Genomic DNA, 14,465 nt, shown 5'->3' on the forward strand with positions numbered 1-14,465 from the left:
TACCTTTCAGCATTTCATATAATACTGGTTTGGTGGTGATGAACTCCTTTAGCTTTTCCTTATCTGTGAAGCTCTTTATCTGACCTTCCGTTCTGAATGATAGCTTTGCTGGATAAAGTAATCTTGGTTGTAGGTTCTTGGTATTCATCACTTTGAATATTTCTTGCCATTCCCTTCTGGCCTGCAAAGTTTCTGTTGAGAAATCAGCTGACAGTCGTATGGGTATTCCCTTGTAGGTAACTGGGTTTCTTTCTCTTGCTGCTTTTAAGATTCTCTCTTTGTCTTTTGCTCTTGGCATTTTAATTATGATGTGTCTTGGTGTGGTCCTCTTTGGATTCCTTTTGTTTGGGGTTCTTTGCGCTTCCTGGACCTGTAGGTCTATTTCTTTCACCAGGTGGGGGAAGTTTTCTGTCATTATTTCTTTAAATAGGTTTTCAATATCTTGCTCTCTCTCATCCTCTGGCACCCCTATAATTCTGATGTTGGTGCGCTTGAAGCTGTCCCAGAGGCTCCTTACACTATCTTCGTATTTTCGGATTCTTTTTTCATTTTGCTTTTCCAGTTGGGTGTTTTTTGCTTCTTCGCATTTCGAATCTTTGACTTGATTCTTGCGCTCCTCTGGTCTGCTGTTGGGTGTCTGTATAATATTGTTTATTTCAGTCAGTGTATGCTTAATTTCTAGTTGGTTCTTTATCACAACATCGAGGGTCTCATTAGATTTCTTGAGGATCTCACTACATTTATCGGCGGTCTCACCAGTCTTTTCGAGGGCCTTACTAAGTTTATCGGCAGCTTCTAGACAGTTCTTAAGAGACCTTAAAAGTGTGGTTCTGAACTCAATATCCTCCATTGACAGTTTTGTCCTGTTTCTTTGTCTCCGCATTTTTTTATGCTTCCTTGGTGCACCCCCTAGTGGTCTTTGTCCGCAGTCTTGTTGCCTTTAAGCCTTGATTGATGTCGGCAATACCGGGGTGATTTGACCTCCAGGCTAACTGGCTATGAGAGTCTGCTGTGTCTGTAGTGGGAGGGCTTCTGTGCTGGATCTCTAGGGCGGTGCTAATCTAGCGTTTGCCTGAGGCTATCCGGCAAATGGTTCTGTGCAGGGCTTGGGCGGGGCGGGTCCCCGGGGATCTACAGGGCGGGCGGAACGAGCAGTTATGGCGAATCTCAGTTCCTTCCCCAGGGGCTCTGCCTCTCAGAGCCCCAGCAATGGCTGCAAACCTCGGAGAGAAAGCTGCCTTCGAGTTCCGACCGAAGCCAGACAGTCCCGTTTCTCCCGTTTGAGTCTCGGTCCCCAGAGACTCGCCCGGATCTGGAGCTCAGAGTCTGAAACTCCCTCCCGATTGAAAACAACAACCGCGCCCTCCGCCGCCAGCCCGCTCCGCGCGCACACTCCGCACCTGAGTATTTCACTTCAGCACTGCGCCTCCTCTGAGTCTGGGTATGATATTCTCTGTCCTCCTAGTTGTAGAATTTCCACTCAGCCAGCCTTCCCGTGGTTCTGGGTGATGTCCGTTCTGTCCTTTAGTTATATCTCTGAAGTGGTTGTTTGAGGCAGCGATCTCCGGCATTAACCTATGCCGCCATCTTGGTTTCTCTTTCAAACTAATTTAAAGCCTTTTAAAAATCATAAGCATCCTAGCCGGTTTGGCTCAGTGGACAGAGCGTCAGCCTGTGGACTGCAGGGTCCCAGGTTCGATTCCGGTCAAGGGCATGGACCTCGGTTGCAGGCTTCCAGCCCTGTAGGGGGGCTTGCGGGAGGCAACCAATCAATGTGTCTCTAAAAATCACTGGAAAAAATATCCTTGAGTGAGGATTTAAAAAAAAAAAAAAAAAAATCACACACCTGCCTCCTCCTCAAGCCCAAGCACGTCCACTTGTAGGCATTCGCCCCTGGAAAATGAGGAACATTTGTCCACAGAAAGACTGTGACCCAAGTTCATAGAAGCTTTGCTCATAATGAAAAAACAGCAGCAACCCAAGTGCGTACCCGGAGGAGAGAGTGGACGGGCAGTGGTGGCCACGCAAAGGGCAGCCCTCGGCGCCGGGAGGTCGGTCCCGAGGACCCGGCATCGGGCTGCTCTCCCTCCCGCTCAGACGTGTAGGTGACACACGTCACAGGTGGCTTCGAGGCCAGGAAGCCTTGAATTCCCAGGGACACTGTAGGCTCACAGCCAGCCCGTCACGTACATTATCCTCAGACCCTTCCAGAAAGGAGCAGGGACGTTCTTAGCCACCTTTCCAGACGCAGGGAAGCCAGGCACAGCGCTCACCTGCGGGCAGGTAGGGATGCGGGTGTCGGCACGGCAGGTGGCCTCTCTGGACACAGGAGCAGCCACAGAGGAACTTCACCCGCACCTGCCCCCTGCAGTGGCCACCGCCCTTCCTCTCCGCCACCTCCGAAGGTCAGTGTGGCCGGCAGCCCCAGGAGAGGCCTGGGAGCAGGAGCACGATGTCTGCCTGGCCCTGCCTCTGCCCCACACGCGGCTGCACCACCCCCGAGCCCAGCGGGAGGGCAGCGTGCTGGGCTCCGGGCCCCTGGCTCCCCACGTGGCCAAGTGACCTGCTAAGCTTAGGGGCCAGGAAGGCAGGGTTTGCCGGGAGCTGGTCCATCCTTGCTGTTTCAAGGGACCTGGCATATATAGCATACTGTTCTTAATATGTTTGCTCACCTTCTTGGCACTATGTGTTTTAACCAAGGTCACCTCTCTGAGAAAGGTTGTTTCCCCAGGTAAGAATTTTCCCCCGAAGTTAGGGAGGGACTAAAACCCCTTAACTAAGTGCCAGGCGGGTAGTTAATCACTTTAACTACGAACAATCATGCTTAAGCTACATAATCTTTACTCCCTGGAATGGAGATAAGAAACGCCCTAACCTTTGGAATAGAGATTGATAGGATTGGAATCAACTGGTATAAATACAGATGCAACAAGACAACAGCTCTTCAGAACCTACACAGAACCTAGACACAGAACCTACACAGAACCTAGCAACAGAAGAACTTCGCTGGAGAGAACATGGCAAAAGATCCTGGACAGAACCTGGCAACCGAACCTGGCTGGAGAACCTAGCGAGAGAACATGGACACAGAACCTGGCTGGAGATCCTGAACAGAACTTGGCTGGAGATCCTGGCTAGGGATCCTGGCTAGGCTGCTGATCAACTGAACGCTGTCTCCGTGTCATTCCTTCTTCACTGACTCCGTCCACACCTTTGGGGACCCCTGGACCTGCTGGGTCGGACCCCAGCAAGGGTTCCCGCCGTCAGCTTCTGGTCCCTTCATTCCCAAGCAGGAGCCCCCACCCTGGGAGACCTGGAGACCCTGTGATCGGCCTGTCGTCCTGCAAGCCCTCATGCCCTCCTGCCACACCCAGGCCCGGTCACCTCACCTGGGCTTTTCCCCCTCCTGCCTCTGCCCCTCCCGGGCGCCCTTCCTGCTCCATGTCCCCTCGGGTCACAGTGGCCCCCTGGGATGTGCGTCCCCCTGTCCGCCCTATGAGACCGTCCTGTGGTTAGTGACCTACAGGGCTCTCCGGCTCCTGATGGCAAACTCCACAGAAGCAGAAATAAGACCGGTCCTGTCTGTCCTTGTCCCTGGGCCCCTCACTGGCCTGGCCGGGGGGCTGTGTGGGCCTCAGTTTGCGTTGTCTCAAAGCCACCTGGTGTGACGTGTGTCACTTACATGTCTGGGCGGGAGGGAGAGCAGCCGATGCCGTGTCCTCGGGTCCAACCTCGGCTGCTCGCCGCTGGGGACAGAGTGGGAGGGCCGGGCGCTTGTCGGGCTGCAGGCTTCTCTGCGGCACTCGGGCCGTCACTGTCCAGCAGACAGGGCGCCTGCAGTGAGCCCGCCCGGGTGGGCGTCCACGCCAGAGATGGGGAGTCACTGGGCCCCCAGGACACCTGGAACCAGGCCACGACCAGCCCCAGGGTAGCTGCCCACCAACGAGTATTAAAAAGGCATCAGATGGGCCTGGCTGGTGTGGTTCAGTGGTTGAGCATCAACCTATGAACCAGGAGGTCAGGGTTCGAGTCCCGGTCAGGGCACAGGCTCGGGTTGAGGGCTCCATCCTCAGTGTGGGGCGTGCAGGAGGCAGCCGATCCATGATTCTCTCTCATCATTGAGGTTTCTATCTCTCTCTCCTTCTCCCTTCCTCTCTGAAATCAGTAAGAATAAGTTTATTTTAAAATTTGCCGAATGGAATAAAAAGGCAATTCTAATCAGAACGGGAGCTGCCTGGCTTTTGCTGGGAGCAAAAGGAACGTCCGATTTGCTGCAAATAAACTGTTTTGGTCTTCTGGGTTCCGGAGAGCCGATGTATTTTATGCCCCAGCCGCACGTAGGGGTTGTAAGGGTCCGGTAAACTGATTCAATAAAATGGTGAGCATTCACGGTAGAGCTCACTGCTACCCCACGCGCTATTTTTGTCCTGATTCCTATCTGTGCTTATCAGGTGGCTGGTGAGCGCCCTTTGTGGGTGAACGTCCAGGGCCTGACAGGTTGGTTGGTCTGGCAATGCTCCAGGAAAGGGACTTGGATGGTAGGCCGGGCTTGAATTCTGCGAGGTGTAGTGCCCTCTGCTGGCCGTCCCAGGAAAATCACTCGGTGTTAGGTGCCTGATAAGATGATGACCTTTGTGTCAAGAGTGTTGGCCTCCTCTTCGATGGGTCAACATTAGGGGAGGGGTCTTTTCAAATGAATGCACGTAACTAGGAATTCTGCATCTATGAGTTGTGTTAAGCCAATGAATACTCCCTACCTACTCAATTCCTCTGTAATTTACTCAAACATATTAAAAGTATTGTAGCCCGGCCGGCCGGCGTGGCTCAGTGGTTGAGCGTCGACCTATGAACCAGGAGGTCACGGTTTGATTCCCTGTCAGGACACATGCCTGGGTTGCGGGCTTGATCCCCAGTAGAGGGCGTGTAGGAGACAGCCGATCCATGATTCTCTCTCATCATGGATGTTTCTATCCCTCTACTTCTCCCTTCCTCTCTGAAATCAATAATATATATATATTAGCCATATTCAATAGCATATTTTTTAAAATATATTTTATTGATTTTTTACAGAGAGGAAGGGAGAGGGATAGAGAGTCAGAAACATCGATGAGAGAGAAACATCGATCAGCTGCCTCCTGCACACCTCCTACTGGGGAGGTGCCCGCAACCAAGGTACATGCCCTTGACCGGAATCGAACCTGGGACCTTTTAGTCCACAGGCCGACGCTCTATCCACTGAGCCAAACCGGTTAGGGCTTAGCAGATTTTTTTAATGCAGTGAGAGGACTGGGCTGGGCTTTCAAATGATTACTCGGGCTCTGAAGTGGGGGGAAGGTGGGGGCCTGGGGGCCTGTTTGCACAGCTCTGGAGGGAGACAGCAAGGCCTGCTCTCAGACTAAGAGCTGGGGTGCAGGCTGTGGTGTGGCCGGGGGACAGCAGAGAGGACCCGGTGCAGGTGGCCTGGCCCCCAGCTGAGACACGGGCTGTCTCCCCCACTCCTTTCTGCGCCGGTGATTCTTCCTAAGGGGCCGGTCTTCCCTGGGCCGACCTATGCAAACTAGAACTACTAGACCATGTCACGGCGGGCACAGCGCCGTGTGCCTAGCTGTCAGCAGACGATTGTCATGAGGACACGAGAAGGAATGGGGACAGGCCTCTTTGGGGTCTGGGAAGCGGCCTCTCAGAGCCCTGGATCTTGTGGTGTTTGGGGAGTTTCTTCTTCCTGGGCCCCTCCACGTCCTCGTTGCCTCCCTCTCCCCCTGAGCAGACACACAGACACACAGACACAAAAGGAAATTAATCCGGACAGCAGGACCCTGAGGGCCTGGGAGGGTTCCCGGGGTTGCCAACCTGGCTCGTCCGAGGGAGAAATTCCTGCCCACGTGCAGAACAGACTGCGCCCCTGTGGTTCAGGGCCCCCTCCCCCCAGCTCAGACTGAGGCATCAGTGCTGCCGAAGCACCCACTGCCACCCCTCCCAGCCCACCCGTGTCCACCTGGGGGAGGGGCGTCGCCTGAGCCGGTCCCTGCCTCTTCCAGGTTCACCATGGAGCCCTTCTGCCCGCTCCTGCTGGCGGGTTTTAGCCTGCGGCTCGCCAAGGCTTTCACGGTCAACGAGAGCACCCCAGCCGACAGCAACTGGACCTCCACAACCTCAGGTAAGCGCCCTCCGCCCCTTCCCGGCCGCCCCCCCATCCCCACCCCACAGCCGCCCGCCAGCCAGGAGCTCACAGGGCCCTCCAGGGGCCAGCCTGGCTGAGAGGGGAGGAGGGAGGCGGGCTGGCTTGTGTGAGGGGTGAGGGGTGAGGTGCTTTGGGCCAGGACGCCTAGAAAGGCAGGCTGCCTGGGACAGCCGGTGGTTCATTCATTGCCTGGAGCCCAGCCCAGGGCTCAGGAGGCAGCAAATAGAAGCCCCTGCTGAGGGCGCGAGGGCTCAGCAAAGGGAGGCAGGGACCCCCTGTGGGGGCCCATTCAGACCAGCCCCAGCCAGAGCAAACACCCCGTCCTTAAACAGGGACACAACAGTGGGATGAAGAAAGACTTGTTAATAGTTTTAGATGAGATATGGGTATACCGGTTAGGATTGTTTTTAAAAATAAGAACCCTTACCTTTTAGAGACTCATGTTAAAGTATTTACACATGATAGGATGTCTAGGAGTGACTTGAAAAAGAGTAAGTCGGGAGGAGGCGCTGGGGGGGGGCGGGGCGGAGAGGAGGTGGGCGGGGCGGAGAGGAGGTGGGCGGGGCTACAGATGAGCATGCTCAGCCTTGTCCTGAAGAGAAGGCTGGGCGGCCCACGGGTTCATTATTCTGTTCTCTCGCCTATTTTTAAAAAATATATTTTTATTGCTTTCAGAGAGAGAGAGGGAGAGAGACAAACATCAGTGATGAGAATCATCCATCAGCTGCCTCCTGCACGCCCCCTACTGGGGATCGGGCCAGCAGCCCCAGCACGTGCCCTGACCGAGAATGCAACAGTGACCGCCTGGTTCATGGGTCGATGCTCAACCACTGAGCCACACCAGCCGGGCTCAGGACCCTAACTTTCCATTCCCAGGACCAGATTCTGTGTAAGACCTACACGTTGCAGATGCGCATGTGCACAAAATGTGCATGAGCACCACACACACCTGAGTTTGGGGAGACGGCTGCTCCGAGGTGACCATCCAGCCCGCCCCCCACCCCGTCTGAGCCACACCCGTAGGAAATGAAGCAGACACTGGCTTCGGCATTTCCTCTCAGCCTCCCTCTCGGGAGCAAGTCCTGCAGGGACAGCCTGGCCTCCGAGGTTTTTCCTGGCCCGTTTGTTTTTCCAAGTTGTATTTGGGTTGAATCATTTCCAATGTTTAAGAATCAGATAACTTTACAGGAAAATGTAGATTTTTCTTCTTTTGCAAAATTGGAAGAAGTGGACCCTTGGCCACTCTCCGCTGGGCCCCTGGGGGCGGGGCTGAGAAGCGGCCGGGCCCGCCCACCGGTGCCCCTGCTACCTCTGCCCCAAAGAGGCTGCCTGGCACACAGCAGACACCCCGAGGGGGACGCAGCCCCCTCCCGGGCCCTGGTCAGCCCCGTCGTCGTGGAGGACGAGCTGTGGGTAGCCGCGTCTGTAAACCAGCCTTCACTCGGCAGCGTGAGGGTGCAGGCTGGACCCGGAGCCCCTGCCCGAGCCCGGGGTGGGCTGTCTGGGGTCCAGGTGCCCCCTGAAGCGTCGGGGCAGGCTCATCCTCAGCCAGGGCCACCGCCCTTGGATCCTGAACCCGCCCCTGGGTCACTGCCCAGGAAGAAGCTGAGCCGGGCAGCCTGGCCCTGGGCGGTGAGAGGTGGGCACTTGTGCGGCAGCGAGGGGAGGGGCCCTGCCAGAGCCCTGGGGGTGCGGCGCTGGGCGGAGATGGAGCCCAGTCCCCAGCGAGCGGCCGCCTCCTCAGCTCCTCGCCAGGGCTGGGCCAGCTCCGCCCCTCGGCCTGAGCCTGAGGCTGCAGCATGGCATGGCCAGAAGGGGGCGGCATTGGCACAGCCTGGAACGAGGACGTGTCCTAGGAGGGCCAGGTGGATGGTGGCTGGGCCGCGTCCTCACAGACCAGCTGTCCTCTGAGAGGGGCCGCATCTAACAGTCACTCCGGCGGCACGGTTTTGTCATGAGAAATAGAGGCCTTGGCCACCCCGGGGCCGGGGCAGGAGCGGGTTGGATGGCCTGCGCCCAGGAGCTTACAACCCAGGGGCTGAGACGCAGGTCAGGACCTTCAGCCTGCACAGGGAGGGGTGCAGGGTGAGGGGCGGCTGCAGGGCTGGGGAGCCCTCCTGGGCTCAGGGTCGTGCTTGGTGCTTCTGTGAACTCAGAGTGGTAGCAGCCCAGGTTGCCTTGGAGGGGAACGCCATCCCCCCCAGGTCTGTCCGCTGCGGGAGAAGGGGGTCTGTGCCTGGAGGCATCAGAGCCCCTCGGGACCTACACGAGGGAAGCCCGGTGGGCTTCCTGGGGGAGGGGGCCTTTGATGTGTTCTTGGAGAGCAGGGACATTTCGGTGAGGAGGGACCAACCACATGGCCGGCTGGGAAGGCAGGAGCTACGTCAGAACATTGGGGAGCAGGTGGGGACTGAAGCTGGCAGCCAGTTCTGAGACTCTCTTGGAATTGGGGCTTATGAGGTAGGTCCCGGCTGTGCTGGGTCCAGAGGCGGGACCTTCTAGTTGGGGAAGGTGAAGCTGGTGGATGGAAGGACAGACAAGGAAGAGGAGGGTCATGCCTGGAGGCCAGCTTTCCCCAGGGCAGGGGACCTGGAGCTCGGGGCTCTGGGGGGTGGGGTCACGGGGTGGCTGCAGGCTCTGACCCCGGGCCCTGAAGTCCCATCGGACGCCCTGGAGCCCCTCAGTGCGACCTGGGCCAGAGCAGCGGGTGGTGGCACCATCACCCTTCTCTACCTCCCCATTAGGGGGACAGGCAGGCGCCCTGGATCCCCCAAAAACGGCCACATGTGGGTCTGTGGGGCGTGGTGCCTTCACCGCCCTCACCAGGGGACCTCGAATGAGTCACTTCTCCTTAGTGTCAACACTGCCACGTGTGAAGGGAGGGAGGGCCTTCGTGCTGCGTGGACAGGGAGTGGCTGCTGCACATGTGAAGGGGGGCCTTCGCGGACAGGGAGTGGGCTGCCGCATGTGTGGAGTGGGGGGCTGTGCGCAGGAAGAAGGGCTCACGGAGGAGGGTTTATAAGCTGTAAAGCGCGCGGTTTCGGCCGGGAAGACCGTCCATGGGATGGGGATGGACCGCATTACAGACTGTAGAGTGTGGTTCTGGCACTGGGGGGCGGGGAGGGGGGGTGCTACTGGCCAACCGTAGGTGGGGCTGGGGTGTCTGGGAGGAAGGGCTGATGGGAGGCAGGGGGAGCCTAGGAGCCTATTTGTAAATGGTCGTTCGGGGTCTGGCTGATGGGAGGCAACTTTGCAAACTGTAAAGCGAGGCCGTGTGTCTGGGAAGAAGGCTGGTGGGAGGCTGTAACCTGTGGGCGCGGTCTGGGGTTGGGACTCCCCCGCCCCCCTCGGGGGAGTCCTCATCCGAGTCCGGGTCCTGACGGGCGCCCCCCCCCCCCTCACAGAGCCTCAGGCCCCAGGCGCCCAGCCGCTGCTGGCCTGGCTGCTGCTGCCCCTGCTGCTCCTGCTGCCCCTGCTGCTCCTGGCCGTCTACTTCCTCCGGTAGGAGTGTCCCTCCCCGCCCCACCCCGTCCCTTCTCCCTCCTCCCCCGTCCCTCCTCCTCCCCCCCTCCCTCCCATGTCCCTCCCCCGCCCCCGTGTCCCTCCCCCAACCCCACCCCGTCCCTCCTCCCTCCTCCTCCCCCATGTCCCGCCCTCCCGAGTCCCTCCTCCCCCGTGTCCCGCCCTCCTCTGTCCTTCCCCCCGTGTCCCTCCCCATGTCCCTCCCCGTGTCCCTCCCCCGCGGGGCCGCCCCCTCGGCGCGCAGGAGGAAATGAGCGCCCGGGGCTGCGCAGAGACGGGGCGTGGGGCCCGGAGGCAGAGGGCGGCGGGCAGAGGGACAGCGGGGCCATGAGCTCCCGGAGCAGCTTCTCCCGGCTCACCTGGTGGGTGCGCCTCGGGCTGCGGGCTGGGCGCTGCCCCGGCCCCGGCGGAAACCTAACCGTCTGTCTCCCAGGTTCAGGAAGCACCGGAAGGCCACCGTCAGCGCCGGCGACAGGAAGATGCCCAACGGGATCCTGGAGGAGCAAGGTACGCCGCCGCGCCCCGCGGGGTCTGATGTGCGGGGTCCCCTGCGCGCCCCGTGGGTCTGATGTGCGGGGTCCCCTGCGCCCACATGCGGGCGTCCCTTCCACCAGGATCCGATGCCCCGACACGCCCAGGGGGGTCTGATGCGCCCACACGCCGGGGGCTGTGGTTGCGATACGCGGAGAAGCCGGGGTTCGGGGTCCGATGCCCCAACACGCCGAGCCCGGGGCTCCCTCCCCGCAGCGCGCTCGCTCCAGGGCACCTGGCCGCCCCTGCCCACCGCGGATGGCACATCTCTGCTCTCCTCTCCTCTGGGGCGCGGATGGCACATCTCGCCTCTCCTCCGGTGGGAAGCAAACCTTCGGAAGGTGTGGGCTGCGGCTCCGGAGACACTGTCCCCACGCCGCCCTCCCGGTCTGCACTCCTGTTTCAGGGCGTCCCCCAGCCCTGCCCAGGGGCGGCTCCGGCTCCGAGCTGAGCGCTCCGCTCCGAGGGCTCCTGGCAGCACGCTGGGGGGACAGCAGGGGGTGTCTAACAGGAAGGATGGGGTTCGGGGGCGTGTCCCACCTCCCTCGGCCTCAGTTGGGTTCCTCACGGTAAATGCTGCCCAGAGGCACGTCGCTAGTCTGGCCACACCTCGAGGTGCCGAGAAAGGCGTGAGGCCTCACGTGGGTGACCTGGGCGCCTTCGCTCAGCGGCTGCGGAAGTTCCGTGGTTTGGGGAGCCAACGCGCTGCCTGTCAGGCTTCACAGGGGATTGCGAAAGTGCCCCCTCCTCCCCCCAGCCCCCAGGTAACAACAGGAGCGTCCGCAGCCAGGACCTGGCCAGGGAGCAGGGCTAGTGCCCGGGGAGTGACCCTGGGGGGTGATAACCTGGCCTCCGCGCCACCTTCCCCCCCCCCCCCCCCAGGGAGGACAGTGTGGGAAGGAGGAGGGTGTGGGAGGGAGGAGGGTGTGGGAGGGAGGAGGGTGTGGGTGGGAGGAGGGTGTGGGAGGGAGGACGGTGTGGGAGGGAGGAGGGTGTGGGGGGCAGGCTCCTTCCGCAGCCTGGGTGTTGGGAACAGCCTGGGGCAGGCTTTGGCTGGGCTCAGAGCAGCTGCCCTGCAGGCAGGCAGGTAGGGACAGGCCCTGAGCCAGGGAGACAGCGAGGTAGCCAGGGTGACCCTGTCCAGACGGCCCCCCCAGAAAAAGGTGGCCTCTAATGAGTTCTTGCTGTCTCACTCCGAATTGTGGGTGCCCTTCGTTCATCACCCCTCTCCTCTTTCTTATTTTAAAATACAATTTTATCGATCTCAGAGAGGAAGGGAGAGGGAGAGAGAAACATCAGTGATGAGAGAATCACTGATCGGCTGCCTCCCGCACGCCCCACACTGGGGATCCAGCCAAAACCCAGGCCTGTGTCCTGACGGGGAATCAAACCGTGACCTCCTGGTTCCTAGGTTGATGCTCAACCACTGAGCCATGCCGGCCGGCGCCCGTCTCCTTTTCAATGCCCCTTGCCTAGCCCCCACCTCCCTCCAAAAAACACAAAACCTGCCCCGGCCAGTTTGGCTCAGTGGATAGAGCATCGGCAGACTGAAGTGTTCCAGGTTCGAATTCTGGTCATGGGCCCATGCCTGTGTTGTGGGCTCGATCCCCAGTAGGGGGTGTGTAGGAGGTAGCCGATCAATGAGTCTCTTTCATCATTGACGTTTCTCTCTCTCCCTTTCCCTTCCTCTCTGAGATCAATAAACATATATTAAAACAAACAAACAAAAAACTTGGAGCTCTGGGGGTTTGACCCAGCAGGACTGTGTGTTACCAACAGGACTGAGGATGGGCATAGCCTGCTGATTCCCAGCCTGTGCTGAGCTTGCTTCCACTCTCCTCTCTTCCCTGGCCTGGAGGCTGCAGGGGGAGGCTGCCCGTATCTTTCGTGGAAGGGGCAGGGGCTGGAGGGAAGGCGAGATGGATGGGGGGGGGGGGGGGGTGAGGAGTGGGAGGGGGCGCGCTGGGAAGAGAAGGCATCTATGGTTTCTGAGAGCAGGTCAAGGGGACCCTGTCCCTCATAAGGGGTGCAGGTGTCCTATAGGACTCGGACCTCTGCCTTCAGCTGCTCAGGCCCGCTGGGCCCGGGCCACGAGGTCTGAGAGGAATATGGTCCCTCCAGCTGGGGCTGCTCAGGAATGCTGTCGGTCAGTCTGGTTGATGAATCACCCCCCCACCCCCCACCCCGAGTCCCGCTGAACGGCCCGTGTTTCTTTTGATCCCACAGAGCAGCAAAGAGTGATGCTTCTCAGCAGGTCCCCATCGGGGCCCAAGAAGTACTTCCCCATCCCGGTGGGGCGGCTGGAGGAGGAGATCCGGGCCCGCTCGGCCGACGACTGCAAGATGTTCCGCGAGGAGTTCCACGTGAGTGGAGGGCCCTCCGCCTGGCCCCGCGGTCAGGACTGGGAAACCGTCAGGCTTACCGTTAACATCCCGCAGGCCCAGATCTCCTGCCTCCATCAGGACACCGTCCCCCAAGACTGGCGGGGCACCCCTCTCCTTTTCCGTGCCCCCCCCCTCCCGACGCCCGTTCCTCATTGATGACACGAGACGTATAGGGAGGGGTGCGTGAAGTCTTCTGGCCCAAATGCTCGGGTGCCACGCTCCAAAACCAAGAGACAGGGACGCTGTGGTCGCGATGCTGTGGAGGACCAGGCCCGAGAGGCCACACTGTAATCGTTTCCCAATGAAAGCCAGGGGTATTAACCAGTGTCACCCCAATAAATGCAATTGTTTTAAAAAAGAAAGCCATGGACTCGGGGTGCCCGGGCATCTAATAGCGGTGGGAACTGTGGCTTGAGCCAGCGTCACAAGCCAGTGAAACCTGTGGGACCACCTCGAGGACAGCTCTGCCCCAACAGCTTTTTTTAAAAAATATTTTTTATTGATTTCAGAGAGGAAGGGAGAGGGAGAGAGAGAGAGAGAAGCATCCATGATGAGAGAGAATCATGGATCGGCTGCCTCCTGCACGCCCCACACTGGGGTGGAGCCCGCAACCTGGGCATGCGCTGTGACTTCCTGGTTCATAGGTTGATGCTCAACCACTGAGCTACGCTGGCTGGGTGTTAAATTTGTATTTAGTGTCCTATGAATGAGAACCAAATAGACAGCTGGCTAGATAGGTAGGTAGGTAGATGATAGGTAGGTAGGTAGGTAGGTAGGTTGGTAGATGAATGTAGGATGGGCAAAAAGAGAGACACTCGCGGGTGTTGGATTTTGCTCTTCAGTGTTTATCCCTTGAGTTTTACGTTCTGCATCTTCCACGTGCACGTGGCCACAGGCGGCGTGTAGAGTGTGAAATGGGATGGGTTCCTCGCAGGGCGGCTGCCTTGCCTGGGCCCTGGCTGCCGGGCCCTGGCCCTGGCGCATCAGTCAGTGTCCGCGACGCCAGCTCCATCCGCGTGGAGGGGTGCGCAGGGGGCCTGGGTGACCTCCAGCTCCCACGTGAGGCTGAGACAGGGACTGCGTGCACAGTGGAACGTTGTGCAATTGTTTCATCGAAAGATGACGCGACTCCCACTGCCGACTCGCGACTGTCCACACAGAAGCCACATGAGGGTGTGGGAAGGTGATGACACATTTCGATGTACTTTCCCTATTTTTTAGCCCAAGTCTCATCTGCACTTATCTTGCTTCCTTTTCATTGTTTCCTCGTGTGTCCCCTTTTTGGAGAAATTGGGTCATATTGGAAAATAGCTCCAAGGAGTATTGTGTTGCAAACTCTCAGACCGATTAGAGAAGTTAGTTCTGCATTCTCAAAATAACTCTCCGAGTTCCTAGTGACCAAGCCGATCCCTCCCTCCCTGTCCGTCCCCCTGGCTCTGTTTCTCCCTGTCGTGACTGGTGTGGGGCTCTGAGTCACGCCCCACAGGCCCTGCCCCCACCTCAGGTACGTGCCACTGCGGAGGAGCAGGGACAGGAATCAGGTCAGGCAGGTGAGGCCCCTGCCCCAGGGGCAGAAGTGAAGGAGCCACCAAAACAAAAACACTCAGCAAAAGTAACATTTTAATGCAGCTTTACAAATAACAAAGTGAAGGCCATGATGGAGGCAGAACGGAACAGACACTTGTAAGCAACAATGTTCCCTGTTGCTCCAGGCTCCCACGGGGCTGTGACTGATCCACTGATCGTGTCCTTACTTAAAATTTTCATTTTATCATTATGGATTCTTTGCATTTATTTTGGGGTTTTTTTTTGTTTGTTTTTTAGATATTGCATTTGCATATTATTTT

The 14,465-nt window shown here is 58.6% G+C and overlaps 1 protein-coding gene across 6 annotated transcripts in view; it reads left to right on the plus strand.

Moving 5' to 3' along the window:
* The window catches only part of PTPRE (protein tyrosine phosphatase receptor type E), a 103,988-nt gene that overhangs the window by 66,195 nt on the left and 23,328 nt on the right, over window positions 1–14,465 (plus strand). For 4 of the 6 annotated variants that reach the window (XR_004972077.1, XM_036335676.1, XM_036335675.1 and 1 more), the window contains 4 exons: window positions 6,039–6,157; window positions 9,586–9,682; window positions 10,137–10,210; window positions 12,461–12,597. Coding sequence is in view for 4 of the 6 variants with exons in the window: in XM_036335675.1 (XP_036191568.1) it covers window positions 6,039–6,157; window positions 9,586–9,682; window positions 10,137–10,210; window positions 12,461–12,597 (427 nt within the window). In the remaining 2 variants the exon portion in view is untranslated. Of the gene's footprint in view, window positions 1–6,038; window positions 6,158–9,585; window positions 9,683–9,904; window positions 10,066–10,136; window positions 10,211–12,460; window positions 12,598–13,420; window positions 13,802–14,465 lie in introns of those variants that run through there. The other 2 variants (XM_036335678.1, XM_036335679.1) reach the window with 2 other exon arrangements.

Source organism: Myotis myotis, unplaced genomic scaffold (assembly GCF_014108235.1).
Source record: "Myotis myotis isolate mMyoMyo1 unplaced genomic scaffold, mMyoMyo1.p scaffold_m19_p_15, whole genome shotgun sequence".
Taxonomy (NCBI): Eukaryota; Metazoa; Chordata; class Mammalia; order Chiroptera; family Vespertilionidae; genus Myotis; species Myotis myotis.